The sequence below is a fragment of the Pygocentrus nattereri genome, chromosome 21 (assembly GCF_015220715.1).
Source record: "Pygocentrus nattereri isolate fPygNat1 chromosome 21, fPygNat1.pri, whole genome shotgun sequence".
In the NCBI taxonomy this organism is placed as follows: Eukaryota; Metazoa; Chordata; class Actinopteri; order Characiformes; family Serrasalmidae; genus Pygocentrus; species Pygocentrus nattereri.
In genome coordinates this window covers 23,907,976-23,928,761 of record NC_051231.1, presented here as the reverse complement: position 1 = coordinate 23,928,761, position 20,786 = coordinate 23,907,976, and the positions used below count along the sequence as shown (strand labels likewise).

Here is a 20,786-nt window from a genome sequence, read left to right as displayed (position 1 = left end):
TAAGCATCACCTGCCTTTCTGCTTTCGCCTTCTTCACCCTCTCAGTTCAGCCCTATCACTGTTGCAGCTCAGCGTTAGCATGAGATTTTAATTAGGAACAGGCTTCACGGTTTTAACTCAATGACCATACAAGGTATCATAATGAGTCAATATAGAGACTATATTCGGCCCTTTGAGACTCTGTTAGACTATGTTTCTAGATTAGTATAGTATACTAGTGCTACTTCTTCCGAGTAGAAGTTAATGTATTAGGAACCGAAGTGTTCAGCAACTTGACCGGTCAGTTGACTCCTTAAAACCTTGAAGATTTATTGTTTAGTTATAAAACCTGGAGATTTACCATTCAGAATCTACAATTAACAATTTGGTAGCTGTAAAAGTAAAGTGTAAATTTTAGAGATTCTGTGGTGTTGTATCATTGTAGTGTGGCTCAAGAAGCATATTGTGGCTTGTGCATTAGTACTAGCATATTAACTTCTGGCTGGTGTGTTACTTCTAGCCTAATATATTTGATTGTGGCTAGCGTGTTAGCTTGGGGCTAACATATTTGCCTGAGGCTGTTGCATTAACTTGGGGCTAACATATTAGCTTGCGGATATTGCACTAGCTCAGGCCATGTCAACTTGTGGCTAGTATGTTAGTTTAGGGATAACATTATCTTATGACTAGTGCATTATCTCAGGACTAAGATATTAGCTTTTTGCTAGTGCATTAGCTTAGGGATAACGTATTAGCTTGTGGCTAGTGCATTGGCACACGGTAACAGAAATATTAAAAGAACATTCATAGGCACTCCTTGTTCTATTTTTGCTTTATTGAAAGATAGAGCGAATCAAAACACATTTGATTAATCCAGTATGAATATGATGCTGGGTTCATCATTGGAATAGTAGGATTGATAAATCCAGTATGAATATGAGTGCTGGGTTCATCACTAGAATAGTACGGTTGATAAATCCAGTATGCATTTAAGGGCTGGGTTCATCATTTGAATAGTAGATTTGATAAATCCAGTATGAATATGAGTGCTGGGCTCATCAATGAAATAGGATTGATAAATCCAGTATATGAGTGCTGCATTCATCACTAGAAGAGTAGGTTTGATAAATCCAGTATGAATTTTTAGTGCTGGGTTAATCAATGGAATAGTAGGCTTGATAAATCCAGTATGAATATGAGTGCTGGGCTCATCACTAGAAGTGATTTTAGAAGGTTTTACAAATCCAGAATTAATGTTTGTGTTGCATTGCTCCTCCTTTACTTCTTAAATACTATTATAAATGAGTTTAGCATGTCTGTTTTTCTCTAAGCGTGTATGGGTACATGCATGTGTTGGTGCACATATGGGTGCAATGGTTGGCTTGATTGCTTTGTGTGGACTTTCATCAGCATATGAATAAAGTACAGTTCCCTGACCAGCCTGGGGATTTTGGCCCTCAAGACACATACACATACGATTTGCCACCCAGGCACTAACCATCTGTTAGCACAATGCTAGCCAACAGGGCTACCAATAAATCATAGCCAGAATAATACAATAGGCCTGTCCAAAATGGAAAAAAGACTCTCAGTGAAAATTACCCTTTCACAGTATTTTAGACTTTTTAGCCGAACTGTATCCTGTGTCTACAATTGTGTTTAAGATACCATGTCTTAAGAGCACGAGATAGATCGGATTCCTACAGTCTTTCTCACGGTCAAAGACAAGTTATATTCACCAACTCTTCATTTCAAATGATGCCGGATTATTAGAACTTGAATTGTTGGGTTAAATCTGAGTGTACAAATGCAAAAGGGTCATGCTGTATAAATATATCATAAATGTTATTAATTAATTTAATTTATGGTTGTGAATTGTTAAACTTTTTAAAGACTAACTGAACTGACGTCTAATAATGATCTTTTCTCTCTCTGTCTTCCTTGTATGTGACATATAGACACTGATGCAGGTAGGAGCATTTTCTTTCTGTTTACTTATTACACTTTCTTCATTAATCTTTACCACAACCGATCTAAATACTTGGTGAATTAAATGAAATAATCTCACTGATTTTGTTTTTATTCAACCCCTTAAACCCATATGTGTGCCCTCATTTCGGTTCTTACATAGTGTAGCATGGTCAGAGAGTAAGATACAGCTTCACTTGAATCTTCTTTTGACCACCATTATAATATAATGCAGTACATATTAGAGCTGTCACTCACTCAAAAGAAAAAAAAGAAATCTTTTTGATAAATTGGTTTAGTAATTAGTTTTCAGTTTTATTGATAAACAGAGTATCTGCAGGTTCTTATAAAGCTGTGCTTGGTAGGCTGAAGATTACCAACAAAGGGGATCTATTAGCCCTCAGATTGCATGTGTGAATCAGGGTCCAAATTGGATAAACAGAGGAAAGATGACACCCACACCAGCAGGATATCACAAACGAATATATGTTTGTAGTTACAGATTGCTTGTTTGTGGAGTAAAATTAAATATTTGTGGATACATATGTTTCTAATGTCCATGCTTTACTGCTAGCTGCTCACTAATAAAAACATTGAAATTCCCATAGATGTACTAGCAGAAAATAACTTTATTATAGTGGTGGTAACCAGGCTACTTGGAAATTGAAGATTTCTGCAGTAACCACTGCTGTATAATAAGCTGTGAGAAGAAATGAAATTACATTGAAATTGCTGATACCTGCAAATACCCTGATAATGCATATTTATCTTTACACTTACAGCAAGAAACTGACGGGCACACATTTTTATGCGATTTCTTTTGCCACATTGGGTTTTATTTATACATAGCACATTTGTAGCTGCTTCAGTAAAGTATTCTGGAATTTTTTAAAGGCACTGAATGTTATAGTTCAGTTTAGCCTATTTTGATAGAAGTTATTAAATGATAAATCTTAAAATTAAAGTAATATTCCAGCATTTATTCAAAATAATCTCTATGTCCTACACCCATAACATATAGTCAGTTACCACAGACAATAATTTTGTACCTATGTAAAAGAACAATAACCCTATTAACTCTGAACTCACAATAGAAGCCAATAAGCAGATTCAGAGAGGTTACTCTTTTAAATTGTTGTCCATGGTAATTGACTGTATGCTACAGATACAACAGATAGAGTTTAAGCTGAACAATGTTGAAGTATTCCTTTAAGAACTGAATATTAAACCTAGAGGTCAGCAGGCTGAGCCTTATAGGTCTCACGTTGAGATGAAATACGTGCTGCTTTGCGTTATTAAGTCATAATCGTGTACTCGTCGGTTTTAATCCTTCACTCAGCAAACACAACATGCAAGCGCGAGCTTGTTTATTAGGCCTTGAGAGATGATTGATTGATTCCAGATCTATAAAGTACTGATTTATGGCCGTCACATGCTGAGCATGTTCGGAGGGATCAATGCATGTGTGAGAGTGTGGGAAGTTGGGAGATGAAGGGACGACACAACAACACATGGACAATAAACTTATTCAGCCAGCGTTTTTGAAGCTTTGAATGGACACAGGAGGTGGTGTGTGCTTGCAAATGCCTTTTTTACGATGCCTTCTGCCTTTCAGTTTCATACTTACTGACTGAGCAGTATCCAGTGAACCCACCCTCTATCAGTATATACACAAATGCATACATTTACATCAGGATGAGACTCGGCTGGGGTTGTTTTTTGTGTATATGGACATGTATATAGCAGAAAGAAAGAAAGAAATACTGCAGCTTTTTTCAGCCTAACCTCTATATGTTTTCTAATGAGTGATATTGATGTACAGTACTGTGCAAAAGTCAGAGACCACACTTTATTTAATTTCCAGTCAAAGCTTTGCGGAGATGTTTCTGATAACATTAGATATAAGACAATCTGCTTGCATGAGGAAGAGGAAAGATGAAACATGTAAAGCTGGTGTACTCAGAACAATTAACTGACCACCTCAGTGTCACTGAATATGTTTGGGATTATTAGAATCATGAGAGGCAGAAAATACAACTTCTAAGACCAAAGTTTGGAGGAGTGGAAAAATATCCCTGCAGATTTATTTGCAAAACTGAAAGCAGGTCTTCTGAAAGGAATAAAAGCTATAGTAAAAATAAAGGGTGGAAGCTGTAAAACTTTGGTATTATACAGTATTTAGCTGTTGACACTTCTGTTAAAGGTTTCTTTCTGTTCATTTTTTTTGTTTGTTTCTTTTTTGTTTGATGCAGGAAATTGAATAACGCGTACTTAAAAATCGTCATTTTGAATGCAAATTAAAATAAAAGATGATCCCTGACTTTTTCACAGTATTATAGTAGATCTCTTTTTATTATTTGAAGGAATATGTACATTTTTTTATGTACACATTTTTCTCGTCCTAATTTACTATAGTACAACAAAGCTGGTCTTAATAACTGGTCAGCGTTGATGAAATAACAGTGTGTAGAGTTGTTTTCACTCAGTTTCTGTTCAGCAATTGCTTAGTAACAAAGTACTGTAAAACCATCTGTCATAATTTTATAATCTTAAAGTTGTTTTCACTCACTTTGTGACAAAGTACTATAGAACCATATCTGTGAAAATCATATCATCTTAATGGTAGTGTGTGAGAGTGGGTTTGTTTTGGGTTCAGGTTTTAAATTTAGCAATACCTGTTATGCCTGGTTGGACCTCAAAGTTCAGGGTTCAGTTTCATGCTTATACAGAGTTCTACCATATGGTCGATTACCATAGAAAATACTTTTCCTGTACTTAGAAATAAACAGAAAAATTGACTCACAACACGTGCATTATTGAAGCCAATGGAGAGATGCTCCAGCCGAGGCAACACGTTTTCTGTTTTTTTGCTAAGTACAGTGGAAATTTTGTATGTGGTACTTCCATGCTAGAGAAACAATGGATAGAGTTTAGGCTGAGTAATGCTGGAGTATTCCTTTGATGACTAATGCTGAGACAAACCAGGGTAACACTTATTTTGATAGTCCACTTTACATGCTTTGTAGATACTTCATTTACTTTCAAGTTACATTCATCTAAATATCTACTAAATTGACCATAATATTCTTTAACTCTAAACATGGCTCTAATCCTAACCCTAACCTTAACCTCAACCTCAACCCAAAACCTAAACCCAACCCTCACCCTAGTGCTAGGGTGATCTCTGGTCCAAATCCTTACCCTAACTCCACCACTGTTTAGAATCAACAGATGGTTTGAACATTTGTAGATAACGTGTACAGCACTATAGTGGACTATTCAAATAAAGTTAGGCCCAAACCGGCAGCATTTGCTACGACTGATGTAGTTTCGTAGTTGACGTTTGGAGTTGTTTCTAAATAATCACTTCATATAACAGATTGCCCCGCGACCCTGAGGGAGAAGCGGCTTAGAAAATGTGTGTGTGTGTGTGTGTGTGTGTGTGTGTGTGTGTGTGTGTGTGTGTGTGTGTAACAGATTGTCCTTAGGATTGCACATGCCAATACTGTTGTGATATTGACTTACTTTGGGAAATGTTTGAGTCAATCAATGTTTAGCCAGTGAAGTAGTGTGTATATTGTGACTAGCTGTTAGTGACACTAGCCTTTCTAGCGCATGCCTGTGTATCACAAACCAGAATGTAGTGATGTGCACATCTACAACAAACTCAACAGCACATTGTGCTCATATTTCAAAGTGATCAATACATGGCACGTTCACTCTTCATGTGCCTGGTTATTTACACCCCACCACACACTGACTCACATGGGCACATAGTGTACAGTACAGCACTCAGGACACAAAGGCACTTTGTACTGGCTTTATGGGCAATTCCTGATAATAGAACTTATTATTGTGCTACAGATTTTGCAGAGGGGAATTAAAAGACAACCATGTGGTTATAATAATAACAATAATAGTAATAAAAGTAGTAGTAATTACTGTTGCTACTATTATCACTTTTAGTATTAGTAGTAGTAGTGATGTAGTCAAGACCATTAGAGACGAGTCTCAGTCTAAAACCTGCACACATGGAGTCCTCTCCCCTCACATTTCTGCAAATATTTTATTATATCTTTTCATGGGACAACACTATAGAAATGAAACATGGATATAACTTAAAGTAGTCAGTGTACAGCTTGTGTAGCAGTACAGATTTACTGTCCTCTGAAAATAACTCAACACACAGCCATTAATGTCTAAATAGCTGGCAACATAAGTGAGTACACCTCACGGTGAACATGGCCAAATTGTGCTCAAAGTGTCAATATTTTGTGTGACTACCATTATTATCTAGTACTGCCTGAACCCTCTTGGGCTTGGAATTCACCAGAGCTGCACCGGTTGCTACTGGAATCCTCTTCCACTCCTCCATGATGACATCATGGAGCTGGTGGATATTAGATACCTTGCGCTCCTCCTCCTTCCGCTTGAGGATGTCCCACAGGTGCTCAATTGGGTTTAGGTCTGGAGACATACTTGCCCAGTCCATCACCTTTACCTTCATCTTGGAGGTGTGTTTGGGGTTGTTGTCGTGTTGGAAAACTGCCATGCAGCGCAGTTTCCGAAGGGACAGGATCATGCTCTGAATGTCATAGTCCATGTTGGAATTCATTTTCCTCAATGTACCGCAGCTTCCCAGTGCCGGCAGCACTCCAGACCATGATGCTACCACCACCATGCTTGGCTGTAGGCAAGAGACAGTTTTCTAATTGTCTTGGTACTCCTCACCAGAGTGCCACTACACATGATGGACACCATCTGAGCCAAACAAGTTTATCTTAGTCTCATCAGACCACAGGACATGGTTCCAGTAATCCATGTTCTTGGACTGCTTGTCTTCAGCAAACTGTTTGCAGCCTTTCTTGTGTGTCAGCTTCAGAAGAGGTTTCCTTCTGGGACAATGGCCAAACAGATTGATGCATTGTGCGGCGTATGGTCTGAGCACTGACAGACTGATCTCCCTCTTCTTCAACTTCTGCAGCAATGCTGGCAGCAGTCATACATCTATTATTTGAAGCCAACCTCTGGATATGATGCTGAATACGTGGACTTCTTTGGTTGACCCTGGCTAAGTCTGTTCTGAGTGGAACCTGTCCTGGAAAACCACTTTATGACCTTGGCTACCATGCTATAGTTCAGTGTTAGCAATCTTCTTATAGCCTAGACTATCTTTGTGGAGAGCAACAATTCTATTGCTCACATCCAACCTTTGCTATAAGGTGCCATGATGAATATCCCTTTAATACTCTGACAGTCCATTCAATAAGCTTAGGCCTAATTAGACCCTGTTATACTGGACAGTCTAGCATCTTGCCCTGTCCTGTGCAGCGGGCAGTTAAGTGAGCAGGTGGGTCTGAATTAGAGTCTCTCTCTCTCAGGTCTGGATGTCTCTCCTGGTGGCACAGGGCCACGCCCTCTCCCCTGGCCAGCTTCACTAAAGGCAGCAGATGGCACTGGCATAGAGGTAACCGAGCCAGAGAGGGAGAGGTGGCGCGCCAAAAAGCATCGCTGCTGAATTAGTACCACCAACTGTTCTGGACATGTGCGGTTCGATTTGAGAGCGGCCCCCATGTAATGTACGCATGGACACACACAGCTGAGCTGTCTGCAGGCTAGATCTGTGTCATTGAGAATAAGGCTTACAGGTGAAATGAGCCATCTGCTTCTGCACTCGGGATGGCGTTTTAGAGGAGCAGGGTTTTGACTCTGACACACAGATGTCAATATGCAATAAAATCAGACAGTGTTTGGCCTTGAACTATCCGTTTAATCCAAATTGCCATCCAGAAGGGTGAAAGGAAAACGATTCTTATGAAACATAATTGATAATCATGATAGAATTAGAAAATATTAAAATTAAAATGAATAAAAATGTATTACAAATAAAATAAAAAGAATTATGTTCATTTTGTGTGATGACTATGAAGATCAAAGTAATAATGATTATTGTATACATACATTTTAAATACAACTTTTGAATTTTGTATATATATATAAGTACAGGGCGGCACGGTGGCGTGGTGGGTAGCGCTGTCGCCTCACAGCAAGGAGGGCCTGGGTTCGATTCCCCTGCCTGGTGATCAGGGTCCTCTCTGTGTGGAGTTTGCATGTTCTCCCCGTGTCTGCGTGGGTTTCCTCCGGGTTCTCCGGTTTCCTCCCACAGTCCAAAGACATGTAGTCAGGCCAATTGGACGTGCTAAATTGCCCCTAGGTGTGAGTGTGTGAGTGACTGTCTGGGTCTGTGTGTCTGCCCTGTGATGGACTGGCGACCTGTCCAGGGTGTATCCTGCCTTCCGCCCGAAGACTGCTGGGATAGGCTCCAGCTCCCCCCGCGACCCTGACGGAGAAGCGGCTTAGAAAATGGATGGATGGATGGATATATAAATACATTAAATGTGCATATTTAATATGTACTACTGAAATTTTAAAGTTTACATATATTTATGTCTGAAGATTTTGTATATTTTCAATATGGTATATGATGATTTCCATTACATTACACATATTTGATATATGCAATTTTTATATATAAAAATAATAACTATTATTTTACTGAACATTCTGAAAAGAGATCAGGGGATAGATGGAGGACAATGAAAGCAAAAAGACAAAATAAAAAGAGATAAAGCAGCAAAATTTGTTTAAAGCGTCCAGTGTGTCGGTCACTGAGCATTAGGTGGACGCTCAGCATGCTCCTTTCAAATGGCACGTTGCTCCTGTGACCTGCTGCCCCTGCCTGTGGATTAATGCCTTTGTTCCACCCCTTCAAACAGCCACTGGACAACAGAGCTGTCCTTCAGTCCATTCTTAAGTCATGCTGCCTTCAGTCAAGTGTGAGGAGATCACAACCTTTTTGACCCCGTGACCTCACAGCTTGAGCAAGTGCACCCCTACCTCGTGTGATAATATTTGGTAGAGTCTACAAACAATAGTATCACAGATACAGATCTACCAATGGACTTCCGCTGTAGACAAACTAGTTGATTAAATTATTGATTAATTGATTAATTAAACTAGTTTAATTGTTTAAGTTGCTCATTTGAGTGCAGAAGGTATTGGTTGTCTTAAAAATATATTTTTTTACAAAAAAAATTACGCAGTTATTCCCATTGAGCAGAATACTTTTAAAGCGTAATGAGAGCTAAGTGCTGAATACCTTGTCCTAAATGCATTTAGTAATATGTTCTGTTACAATACGTTAAAGTAATGTATTCCGATTACATGGGAAAACTTGCAAACTTTGCTGTTACTGGATGATATGTGTATAACATCAGGCTAGGAAATGCATGCACAAGTCTAGTACAGCAGTAATGCTAAGCTATACATGATTATGTCAGCTACTGAAAACACTGTTCAGTTCAATCATCCCTTGAATGGGTTCAGTAATGTTAAGATCAGTAACTCACTCATCACAATGATTTATCAGTCTACGCAGACTTTAGCAGAGCTCAGTAACACTTAGATTAATTACTGTTCTCACATTGATTTATCAGTCTACTCAGGCTTTAGTAGGCTTTATGCTTATTCTCCACTGCACACACTAAAAACAAACACAAGATACTAAACATAGTTTAAATTTGTTTCTTGGCTAAACTGTTACTTTAAATCAATCAAATGTGTATATTTGTATCAGCATTACTTATTAGCTGCTTTGACTTTCATAGTTTGTAGCACATAAAAACACAACTTCATTCCAGCTGATGGTTTACAGATGGAAATGAAACATGATATTTATTGCCTCAATTACTCATCAATGTTAGCTTCCCATCTAACATGAAGCTGCATGTGCTCTCTCTCTCCATCTCTGTTTCTCTCTCTCTCTGTCTTCCATGCTCAGAATGTCAGAGTTACGATCTCCCATCGTCTTTCTTCCACTCCCACTTTGCGTTACATCTGCCACCCCATGCACACAAACATAAACACACATACATTCAGCATAATCCACATGCTGGCCTTTTATCTAAGCCTAACTTCATTGTGGTACCCTTGGGATTCGCATTCACCCCAGAGTTATGGTATGTTCGGCAGGGCCCAGCAGCTGTGTGTCAACACACGTGAGTGGGTTTTGTCCAAACAACTGATGAAACGACCAGTAAACGAAAGAAAAAAAGTTAGGGGTGCACACTTAACAGTGAGCAAGATGTTATTTTCATCAAATGCTACTCCTTTTTTTCTCATACATACTTTTGGAGATTTGAGGCCAAAAAGTTCCACTTTTACTTCATCCGTCCCCAGCACTTGTTTCCAAAATTATTCTGGCTTATCTTGATGTTGCTTTGCATACTTCAAGCTTTTGAGATGAGGTCACGGGTAAGAATTTTTCTTTATGGTCCTTACATGTTGAGCATGATTGTACAAGCAATGTTACACAGTAGAACAGTGCACCACCCTGCCTGTGTCAGCTAAACTTTCCTTCAGGTCCTTTGCTGTCATATGGGGGTTTTGCTCTACCTTTCTGGCCCACATACAAGCAGTTGTGTGTGAATGTCTTCTTGGTTTTCCAGATTCTGCCTTGACTGTTAGGTCCCCCAACTGCCATTTCTTAATGGCATTTCAGTGGAAATTGCAAGCTTTGATATCCTGTTATAACTGTTCCCCATACAACTGTATATCCACAATTTCAAGGTTGAATGAGGCACAATACAGGGCAGCCAAACATATACTGCCCTGTACTTATATACATGCACACATGCACATATTCTAAGCCACTTATCCTTCTGGGTCATGGGAGGAGCTGGAGCCCATCCCAGCAGTCATTGGGGGAAAGGCTTATTTGCATACAGTCACCTCAAAAAGCATTTGGACACTAATCAATAAAATTATTTAGGTTCAACAAAATGATAAACAACAAAAACAAAAAGTTCAACAAAATGATACTTGTTTCAGAGAAAAGCTCTGACATGTTGGGGGAAAACCTGGAGAAGAATTCCAGTCTGGAACTGTTTTGTCAGTAAGCTTGTGTTCACTGTTGGGATCATAAACTCAGAAGGCATTGTGGATGCAAACCTGCAGAAGCCTGCTAAGAAGCTGCTCAAACCATAACGATCTGAAACACAATAGACACCTGTTGAAATAATACGCTTGTAAAAACTGCAGTCTGGAGTGGTGTGTTTAAACAAACTCTGCCTAGTTTGAGGCGTCTTTTTGTTTGTTGAGCATGTGATGTGCCGCTGGGGGGAAAAAAGTGCAATATTTTTTTGCATTTTTGAGTTCCCTTGCAAAATCCACTGTATTTGTGAGGGAATGCAATTTTTTTGCATTGCAATTACCTTTTTAAAAATACTTTTTCAAACTTTTTCAGACGCCGTATGTCAGTCGATTAATTATAAGGCATAAAGAGAGATCAGAAAACGGATTATGACTAAATTTATGCATAAAAACGAGTCATAAGACATAAAACACAAGCGAGGCAGAGAGATTAGAAAATGTGTCCTTAAGGTGTTTTTACTGTATCCATGAGGATCTGGCCTATAGAGAATAGTGAAAGTTTAGGCCTGTGCTCCAGCCAGTGCAGTCCCGCGTGACCACATGCCTGTGAGGGGAATGGAGGAGGAGGAAGAAGAAGAGGGCTGCACGTGGGGAGGGGGATCGCGAGGGGCAATAATGTTTGCTTGATTAAGCAGGAATTGTTTGGTGGACTGTCAGACAGATGGACGCCGGCTATTCCAAGAGCGAATGTTTCCCTCCATCCCCCCGTTTAAAGTGCTCGCCTCGCCGGAGGCCAGGGGAGGAACACCGGGCACGAGGGCGCTCGTAAATCCGCTAAATCTGCTCGTGGCTGTGAAATAATGTTTGTGGTCTGAGGCTCTGCGGCTCTCCGGTCAGGTCAGGGGGCCGCGCGAAGAGCCTCGCGCATAAATCGACAGCTGTATGCTAATGAGAGCGCCAGCGCGCGCCGCTGCAGCAGGTGGCGCCTGAAGAGAGGCAGAGCGCGAGGCCGCTGCGCTCTCATTCGCTCTGAAGCCGCGCGGCTGTGAACTTGTCGTGCGCGTTCCTTCACTCGCTGCAGTGGAGATGACTGCACTGTAGAGCTGCGGCTGCTTTTCTGAGGGAGTTTTATCTAAAGCCTTACCAATGCTTCTGGACAAACACTTCCTAAAGATGAAGATATTAGGGAGGTTGTGGAGGTTCGGTTACGCTCTGGTGAGTTCAGTAGTTTAGTTCTCTCTCTCTCTCTCTCTCTCTCTCTCTCTCTCTCTCTCTCTCTCTCTCTTTCTATCGTTATTTTTCTCTCCTTCGTTCTCTTCAGTATCTCTTTCAGTCTCATTTTGTCTCCCTCTTCTGTTTTACTCTCTCTCTCTCATTTTCTTCCAATATCCAATTCAGTTCAATTATATATATACACACACACACACACACACACACACATTCATTCTCTCTCTCTCTCTCTCTGCTTAAGAGAGTAAAGACACCTTAATACTCCAAAATCTTTTACAAGATAAACATAGAAAAAGGAGCTTCATCATGTTGGTCTTTGAGCTGTTGACTGTTAGCTGATAGCATCTTGAATCCAATCTGTAAGACACACTTGTAGCTCTCTCCTCTCACCATTATTTTACCACTTTTCAGTTCTGAAAACCAAAATAAGTTTTATGGGATTTGACAGTGATTAGGCCTAGTCTTTAGAGATCTTTCAACACCATTATTTAATTTATGTTGAAGTATCAGTGAATATCAGTACCAATCTGATATTTTTTTAATCAAGACGTACTAATTAAAAACTGCTAAGCTTTTAATATATTGAATTAAATAATCATTTCATTTTTTCAGCTTTTCAGTTTTTAATTGAGGCACTTCTCTTAAAATGACCATCTAAAAGTAGGGTATCCTGCTGAAACTACTCAAATACATAGCTAGCAACATGACATCACACATTATGAGTGTTCTGATATTGGCCCGCCAACACTGACTAGTCTTGGACTGCGTTTTTTCCCTTATGTAGAATCTCCGGTCTGAATGCTGTGTAGTGCAGAACTACAAATAGTCCCTGCCTGGGGAAACAGAGTCTACTTTTCATTACCCTTCAACAGACAGTACCTTTCATTACTTAAAGTGTCTAATAATGTCTAATAATGGCTGTATGTGTATTGTCTTATTGTCATTAATCATGTCAGTAAGTCACTATATAGACATGCAGAGTTTACTGACCATGAGCTGAAGTTGTTGTTTACTTTCTGATACATCTTGTGGCGTTTTCCCTCCCATGAATCACATTTGGCTTTTCATACAGTGTAGAGCTGTAAGTGGACTTGAAGTCCTGTAGTGCAATATGGTTCCAGTCTGGCATCTTCAGTATCAGGATTTAAGTTGAATAGCTAGTTGGGAAAATGAAAGATCTTAAAAGATCACATCTGAACTGTACTATAGTCTTGTACTAAAGCATGCTGCAGTGACTCTGATTAACCCAGCATTTCATCATAGTGGTGGGATGAAAGGACTGACGGCCTGTCAGATGTTTGTATGCTAACAAGCTGAGAGCGACTCTGTTCAGTCGCTCTGGTGTTGTATGGAGAAAGAGTCTGCAACCTCTTTTCTGTTGTTTCCTACTTTTGTCTAAGCATGGGTGAAATGGTAAAAATATATATACACAATCACAATACTTTAGACATTCTCATGGTGTGTATCACAGTATTCAGCTTTACAGTTTTGTGTATTGTTGGAATAAAAAAATGTACCAGCAAAAAAATAGGACATTTTTTTAATTGAACATAAACTATTTAAGAAGGCAACAAATGAAACAATTAATAAAATATGTGAATAAGTTAGATAGTGGTTTATTTAGGTAACATCTGACTACTGGTTACATACATTGATTCTTGTTGTTTACAGGCTCTCTAGCATTGGTGTAAATCTTCTTTAATGATACATGAAGTTGTTCAGTGTTCTCGAAGTACTGAGTATATCCACAATACGCTCAGAAAAGCTTGATGTCGTTTATTACAATGATGACAATGTATAATTACTGTAGCATAATAAAAAGCACTGAATTTTACAACTTGTTACAAGCATGCACCTCCAGATGCAATCTCTGGCTGAACAGAGCTCACAATATTGGGCAGATTATTTTTTGACACAAAGTGTATCAAAGAACTCTAAATGAAGAGTGTGACAAGAAAGGATAGGAGAGTTGAGAATGAAATGAACAACTAACTCTATCACGTACAAGCAATACAGGAGGCAAAATTGTAGTTGCTTAGGCATGTGTGTAATGAATTTATGTGTAGATGTGTGATAATAGAAATGTACAAGATTTATATTCAGTGATTTTATATTAAATATTGTTGTGCCATTTGACACTGGATTTGTGTATGTGTTGGGGGTCTGATGCAAAGCAGTTCTGTTTGAAACATCACATCATTTTGATACTGGGAACAACGGTGTGCCGATGTTGTTAATTGGCAGGGTTGGAAAACGTACAGAGAAATTATACTTGCGTGTAAAGTCAAAATATATCAATATTTACTTATGCAAGTATATAAAACTGAAAAGTAAAGCTTGTAAAGTTGTGGCAACTTTTCAGTATGGGAGACACTTTATAATTCCTTTGTAACACCTTTATTCAGCCTTATTAAGCTGGTACTAATTGCTACTTTACTAAACAAATTAATTGTTTGAATGACGTGTTTTACAGAGCAATTATAATGCTCTAATAAGGCCTCATTGAGCCAACAATTAAGTGGCTGCTCATAACTACTTAATTAAGCTGTAATAACAGTGAACTGGGGTAATTGGAAGCAAGGTAACTACTAGCTACTGGATTGCCAAGCTGGTTACCAGTTTGGCTTGATAAGGCTTAATGAGGGCATATTAATGCACAACTTAAGTGTTGTGCAAAAGATTATAATATATAACATGGAAAATGTAAATTCATCCTAGTTTTTACTTAATAACATTTACATTTACAGCATTTAGCAGACGCTCTTATCCAGAGTGACTTACAAGAAGTGCTTTGTCTATCTAGAGAAAGTATCTTTGCTAGTTACCAATAGGTTAGAGAAAAAGACAGTCCTGAGCTCAGATACTGCTAGAAGCAAAAGTCACAGGATACCAAGAAAAAAGGAACAGAGCTGAACACAGGACTCTGTGTCATACAATGCAATACAATACATAGTAGTGATGATCCAGTTAATTAGTATCTGCTGGCTTTTAAGGCTTAATAAGAGTCGTACAATGACTTTATAATATCTCCCTATACTGAACTGTTACCGTTTTTTTTTGTTTATTTTGACAGTAGCTGTAGTCCGTGCACCAAGAAAGATGACCATTGTGGTGTCATTTTCATTTTACACTTATATAAATTTGTTTGGTAGTTAAAAAACTGGACTTTGAGGGACTCAATGAAAATGTAAGGAGGAAAAAGTATGTTATATCTTTTGGAGGTCGAGTAAAAGTATTTCAATAATACTTGAGTAAACAGATCATCCAAAATAATACAAAGGTATAGTAACAAAGTACAATTGCTTAAGTATTTTGCACTCCTGGTTTTTGGACGGCCCATGAAACTTGAAAATCTGACATCATGTTTCTGAAAAGTACTTATTGTGCTGACTTGGCTATTTGTGGTTGATTATATTTCAATCAGAGGTGTATGTGTTCTTTAGAAGTGGGCTAGTGGAAATTCGGTAGCATCATATGACTGTATCCATGAGGATTATCTTTGAGTGACAGAGGGGATTAGGTCTTGTCTTTTGTTTGTCTGCAAGTGGGTTTAGTGGCAAAATGACTTCAGTAGGGAGCTACTTGTAGTGCTTTGCCCACTGACCTTTAAATGTGGACCACTTAGTGATACTCTGTTAAGACTTGTGACATGTTTCGTTTCGTTATTGGCAGGACTTTGCCTATGATGATACAAAGGTGGAATTTAACGTAGATGCCCCGAATGGAGTCGTGATGGAGGGATATCTGTTTAAGAGAGCCAGTAATGCTTTCAAGACATGGAACAGGTAACTGGAAAAAATATTCCTCATCTTTCCAACCTCCAGTCTATAAACAAGCAACTATAGCTAACTGTTTTGTTCTGTTCTCCTCCTATCAGGCGATGGTTTTCAATACAAAACAGCCAGCTTGTCTATCAGAAGAGGTTAAAGGTAATTACAAATACTTTCTAAATTCTAATTTTACTTTTGCCATATACAAAGTAATGTTAGACAATGTATATGTTTTTATATCACTGTGAAACCCATTTGATTAACAGATTAACATTATAAAATCTTTATCTTTATAGGACACTCTGACAGTAGTGGTGGAGGACTTGAGGCTTTGCTCAGTCAAACCTTGTGAGGATATAGAAAGGAGGTTCTGCTTTGAAGTGGTGTCCCCTACCAAGCAAGTATTCTGTCACGTTTACTGTGTAATCATGTGCATGTGTATGTGCGTAAGTCAGTCTGTCATGGCATGACAAAAATATCCTGACTGAAGGAAAAACAAGACAATATCATCTTGTCAGGATGAGTAAATTGGTCTTGACAAGTTAAAGAAGATTTTTACTACAGTTCTGTGCCAAAGTCAGAGACCACCTTTGCACTTATTTAATTTCCAGTCAAATCAGCTATTAAGTACAAGTTATTCATTTTTCATTGTCACTTTTCCACACTTTCAAAGTCCAGTCTAAGAAAGTTGTTTGCATTTTCTATTTCTCATGATCCAATTACAAGTTTAGACTCATCAGTCCATGAATCCTGACTCCACGTCGCAGATGTCCAGTTTCTGTCTTCAAGAGTATAGCTTGATTTTCTTTTGTCTCTGACAAAAAAGCTTTAAGTACTGTTTATCTGATGGTGACAGTTTTGGTCTAGCAGGTCCCTTTCTTATGTGAATTTGGTTTATCTCCTTAGAAACACCTCCTTTAGTCATTTTTGATGCATACGAGGAACAAGTTTGCAAGGCATTTAAGGTGGTGCTTGGGTATTGTCTTTTGTGAATGAAGCAGAACATAATGTCAGTGTCTTGTTTGGGAACAGCTGTAGTGGGGAGGACACAGTTGTACGTCATTGGTTTTCAGATAGAAACATCAAAGAGTTAAAGTGGCAGTAGGAGCACAAAAGTAAAGAGCATAAAAAGGAAATACCTGATAGACTTGATAATATACTGCTGGAGATGTTTGGGGACTTTTCTGTTAAATATGTGTTTCCTGTCTTTTTCTGACACTGAAAAATAATTGAATAACTTGTACTTAAACTGAAATTAAACTTAAACTTAAAAAATTAAACTTAAACTAAACTTTAATAGACGGATGGGTAGTCTTTTTTTACACAGTACTGCCCATGTTATGTTTATTTTTTGTAACTGAAAATATAAATCATTTACCCTTATGGGTAATGCACCCTTATGCAGTTTACATATAAGTACTTATATATAGTCAGTGTCATGGCAAAACCTTGTATCTCAGAAATGTGTAAGAAGTTGGTATATGACAGTGAAGATAATATATGATATGTATGGGACATATGTATATGACCCATTATGAAATTTAATTCTCTTATCCTTTTACAGAAGCTGCATGTTACAGGCTGAGTCAGAGAAACTGCGTCAGGCTTGGATTCAGGCTGTGCAGGCCAGCATTGCCTCAGCTTACAGAGAGATCACAGACAACTACTACATAGAGGTCAGTAACACTATGTGCTTGCAGCTCTCCAGAGCCCTAAAGCAGAGGTTCCCAGCCTTTATCTTTGACTGAAACACAGCGCACAATGGTTTTGATGGACCAGTAGGGGCGAGAGGATAGTGTGTGACTGTTTGGTCTCCAAATAAGAATGCAATTTGATGGCTTCATAGTCTCATTCACTAGCTTTCGTGTATCACACTGAATGGCATATTAAAATCTTCATATTTTATGTAGCTGTCATCATAATTTTGACCAAATTATACATTTTTTTCTTGGTTGCTCCTTTGTGCATTTTTCTGGCCTGATAGCAAACCATCGTCAGCTTAGTACCAATGCTGCTCAATGGTTGGGAACCTCTGCCCTAAAGTAAAAGCCTCTAGCATTTTCAAAGCAGGCAGCAGCAGCGGCAGAGATACTTATGATATGTCTTGGACTGATTTTTATCATGATGGCGCTCATTTTGTGAAATTGTTTAATCTTTAATGCCAATTAAATTTCACAAGTGCAATGTCTAATCTCCTCATTACCCTTTTAATATATATTTAATATATAACCTACAGGTTTATTATTCGTAGTTATTATTATTACTAGTTATTATAGTGAGGAATCAAAGTGTAGGTCCACATACCTGTCTTTTAAGACAGTGGCTAACAATCCTAGCATACCCTGCCTTGTACATTTTTTCCTTGTTAAAACCTACATGATCCAATTAATCAGCTCATTAACCAGCCCTTCATAAGTTGAAGGAGATGTGTTAGAGCAGGGAAAACACTCAGATATGCAGGACAAACGACTCCAGGACTACAGTATTAAAATGCTGGTGGAATAAACTGATAAAGCTGCAGGGTATAACTTCCTATCTGCCTCTTAGCGTTTGGACAGGACGGCATCTCCCTCCACTAGCAGCATAGACTCAGCCAGTGAGCCACGAGAGAGGAGTGTTAGGGGGGAGACGCTGCTGCAGAGGGTCCAGTCTCTCCCAGGCAATGAGCTGTGCTGCGACTGTGGCCAGGCTGACCCACGCTGGGCCAGCATCAACCTGGGCATTCTACTGTGCATCGAGTGCTCCGGCATCCACAGGTGAAGCATTGCCCCCCAAAGCAATTATACACACAATGCATAGCTATAACTCATCAGATTCTAATTATAATAAAAATCTCTACTTACAACCACAAATGTGCCATCAGTTAAATGTTTTGAACATAGATTTTAGTCAGAATTTGTTTTGATGAGCTATGAGCGACACATCATACATAATCACCATGCTTGTCAGTGGCAAACCATGACTATCAGAGCCATAAATGTCAAAACCAAGGACTATCTTTAATAGTACTAATTTCTTTTTTTTTAAATATATTTTTATTGAAGTGAGCAGATATTTTCCATACATATTAATGAAAAACACAACACCTTTGTTTCCTTCCCGCTTCCTCCCCTCCCTCACACCAACCAAACCAAAACTGCCTTTATATTAAACAGAATACATTAACTATATAAAATAAATAAATAAAAAGGACAAGAATAAAACAAAAAGAAAGAAAAATAGATTCTTAAATAAGTAACAATAATAAAATAATGAGGGATAACACTGTAAACGTTCACTCACACACTTTAGTCTGTGTTTGATAATATACCATCATACAGTATCGCATGATAGCTTTTCCTAATGTACCTTGAAAATACTGGCAAAATTTCATCTTACTTAGTCTAGAGTAAGGCTTTCAGGTTGTATAAAATTTTTTGGTTGACCCCCTAAGTAAATATTTCATCTTTTTTAATTCAAGAAATAGCAAGAGGTCGTTAAGCCAGCGTGAAACTTTAGGTGGGTATGCTGCCATTCCAATTTAGTAAAATCCTTCTCCTAGCCAAGAGAGTTGCAAAGGCAAAAGCATCCCTCTTTGTACTATTTACTGAAACACAGCTTCCTAGGACACCAAAAGCAGCTTTTTCCATTCTAGGCTGTATCTCTACTTCGAAAGCATCAGACAGGAATTTAAAAATGCCTGACCAAATCTTGGACAATCTGGGGCATGCCCAGAACGTGTGAGTGAGATTGGCTCAGGCAGATCAGCAGCAGTCACATGTATCACTAACATAAGAGAATATATTTGTCAATTTAGTTTTACTATAATAGATACGGTGGAGAACTTTAAACTGAATTAAGCTGAGCCGAGCACAGGATGTTGTTCCATTAATTCTTCTTAATGCAGTCTCCCAAGTTTCATCGGGTATTCCTGATCCAAACTCCCCCTCCCATTCTTTACGTATAATAGTGCTAATTTCTGATAGAATGGGACACTCTGGAAGACCTGCACATGACCTTAATTGTGACGCCCAGCATCTACTTGAGGGGTATAAAGACCCCCAGTGCTGGACTGTGAAGCACTCAGGAGTGATGGACCTCCATCTTTGAAATGAGTTGCAATGAGTTCCATTTATGGAAAGAGAGTGGTGTTTTTGGTCCAAAACTAATCATCCAACATCAGTACCTGATCTCACTAACGCTCTTGTCTCTGAATGCAATCAAATCCTCAAAGCAATGTTCCAACATATAGTGTAAGGCCTTTGCAGAAGAGGACAGGCTGTTGCGGCACTAAAGACAGACAAATTCCCTTTTAATACTCTTGATTGAAACGCCGGATGCACAGGTGTCTACAAATTTTTGGACACCATCCCAAGAATTTGGCTGTCGTTTAATGTAAAGTATTGTTTTAACTGAAATTGTAGGTGTGTGTAACTGTAATGAAAGAGCAGATACTATCATGTCCATTCAGAGTTGACTCATGCCTCCAGCTCACAGTATGATTTTCCTGACAGTTGAATGACACAGCTTAAACAAACAGCCTCTGTGAGGCTAACCATGCCTGCTGACGTCACATGTAACTTACTCAACCCAAACAACAGCAGGGAAGCTGTCTCCTAGCATCTGACTCTTTTGTACACACATACAGTGTGCAGAAGGTGCGTCACACAATCTGGCACAAGCACCTCTTCCGCCTCATCAGCCCATCTGTAGATTAGTGGCGCCAGTCGGCTAATCAGATTAAATCTCTCCCACCTTCACACAACCAGTCGCTGATGATTGGAGACAAGAGCGCAGACTGAAGACACAGAGAGGCATTCACTGTTAGATGTCACAGACACAACAGAGACTACAGAGAGGGGCACCTTGTCCCTGGAATATTTGAGATAAGACATTCACCTGCATATAACATCCTGGGCTTTTTGCCCA

At 38.9% G+C, this 20,786-nt stretch overlaps 1 protein-coding gene across 2 annotated transcripts in view; it reads left to right on the top strand.

Annotated features, from left to right (window-relative positions):
• acap3b (ArfGAP with coiled-coil, ankyrin repeat and PH domains 3b) overlaps positions 1 to 20,786 on the top strand; it is a 104,819-nt gene that overhangs the window by 75,837 nt on the left and 8,196 nt on the right. For both annotated transcript variants that reach the window (XM_037532403.1, XM_037532401.1), the window contains exons 10-15: positions 1,938 to 1,949; positions 15,781 to 15,893; positions 15,986 to 16,037; positions 16,175 to 16,275; positions 17,443 to 17,554; positions 18,426 to 18,634. In XM_037532403.1, coding sequence (XP_037388300.1) covers positions 1,938 to 1,949; positions 15,781 to 15,893; positions 15,986 to 16,037; positions 16,175 to 16,275; positions 17,443 to 17,554; positions 18,426 to 18,634 — 599 coding nt within the window. The remainder of the gene's footprint in view (positions 1 to 1,937; positions 1,950 to 15,780; positions 15,894 to 15,985; positions 16,038 to 16,174; positions 16,276 to 17,442; positions 17,555 to 18,425; positions 18,635 to 20,786) is intronic.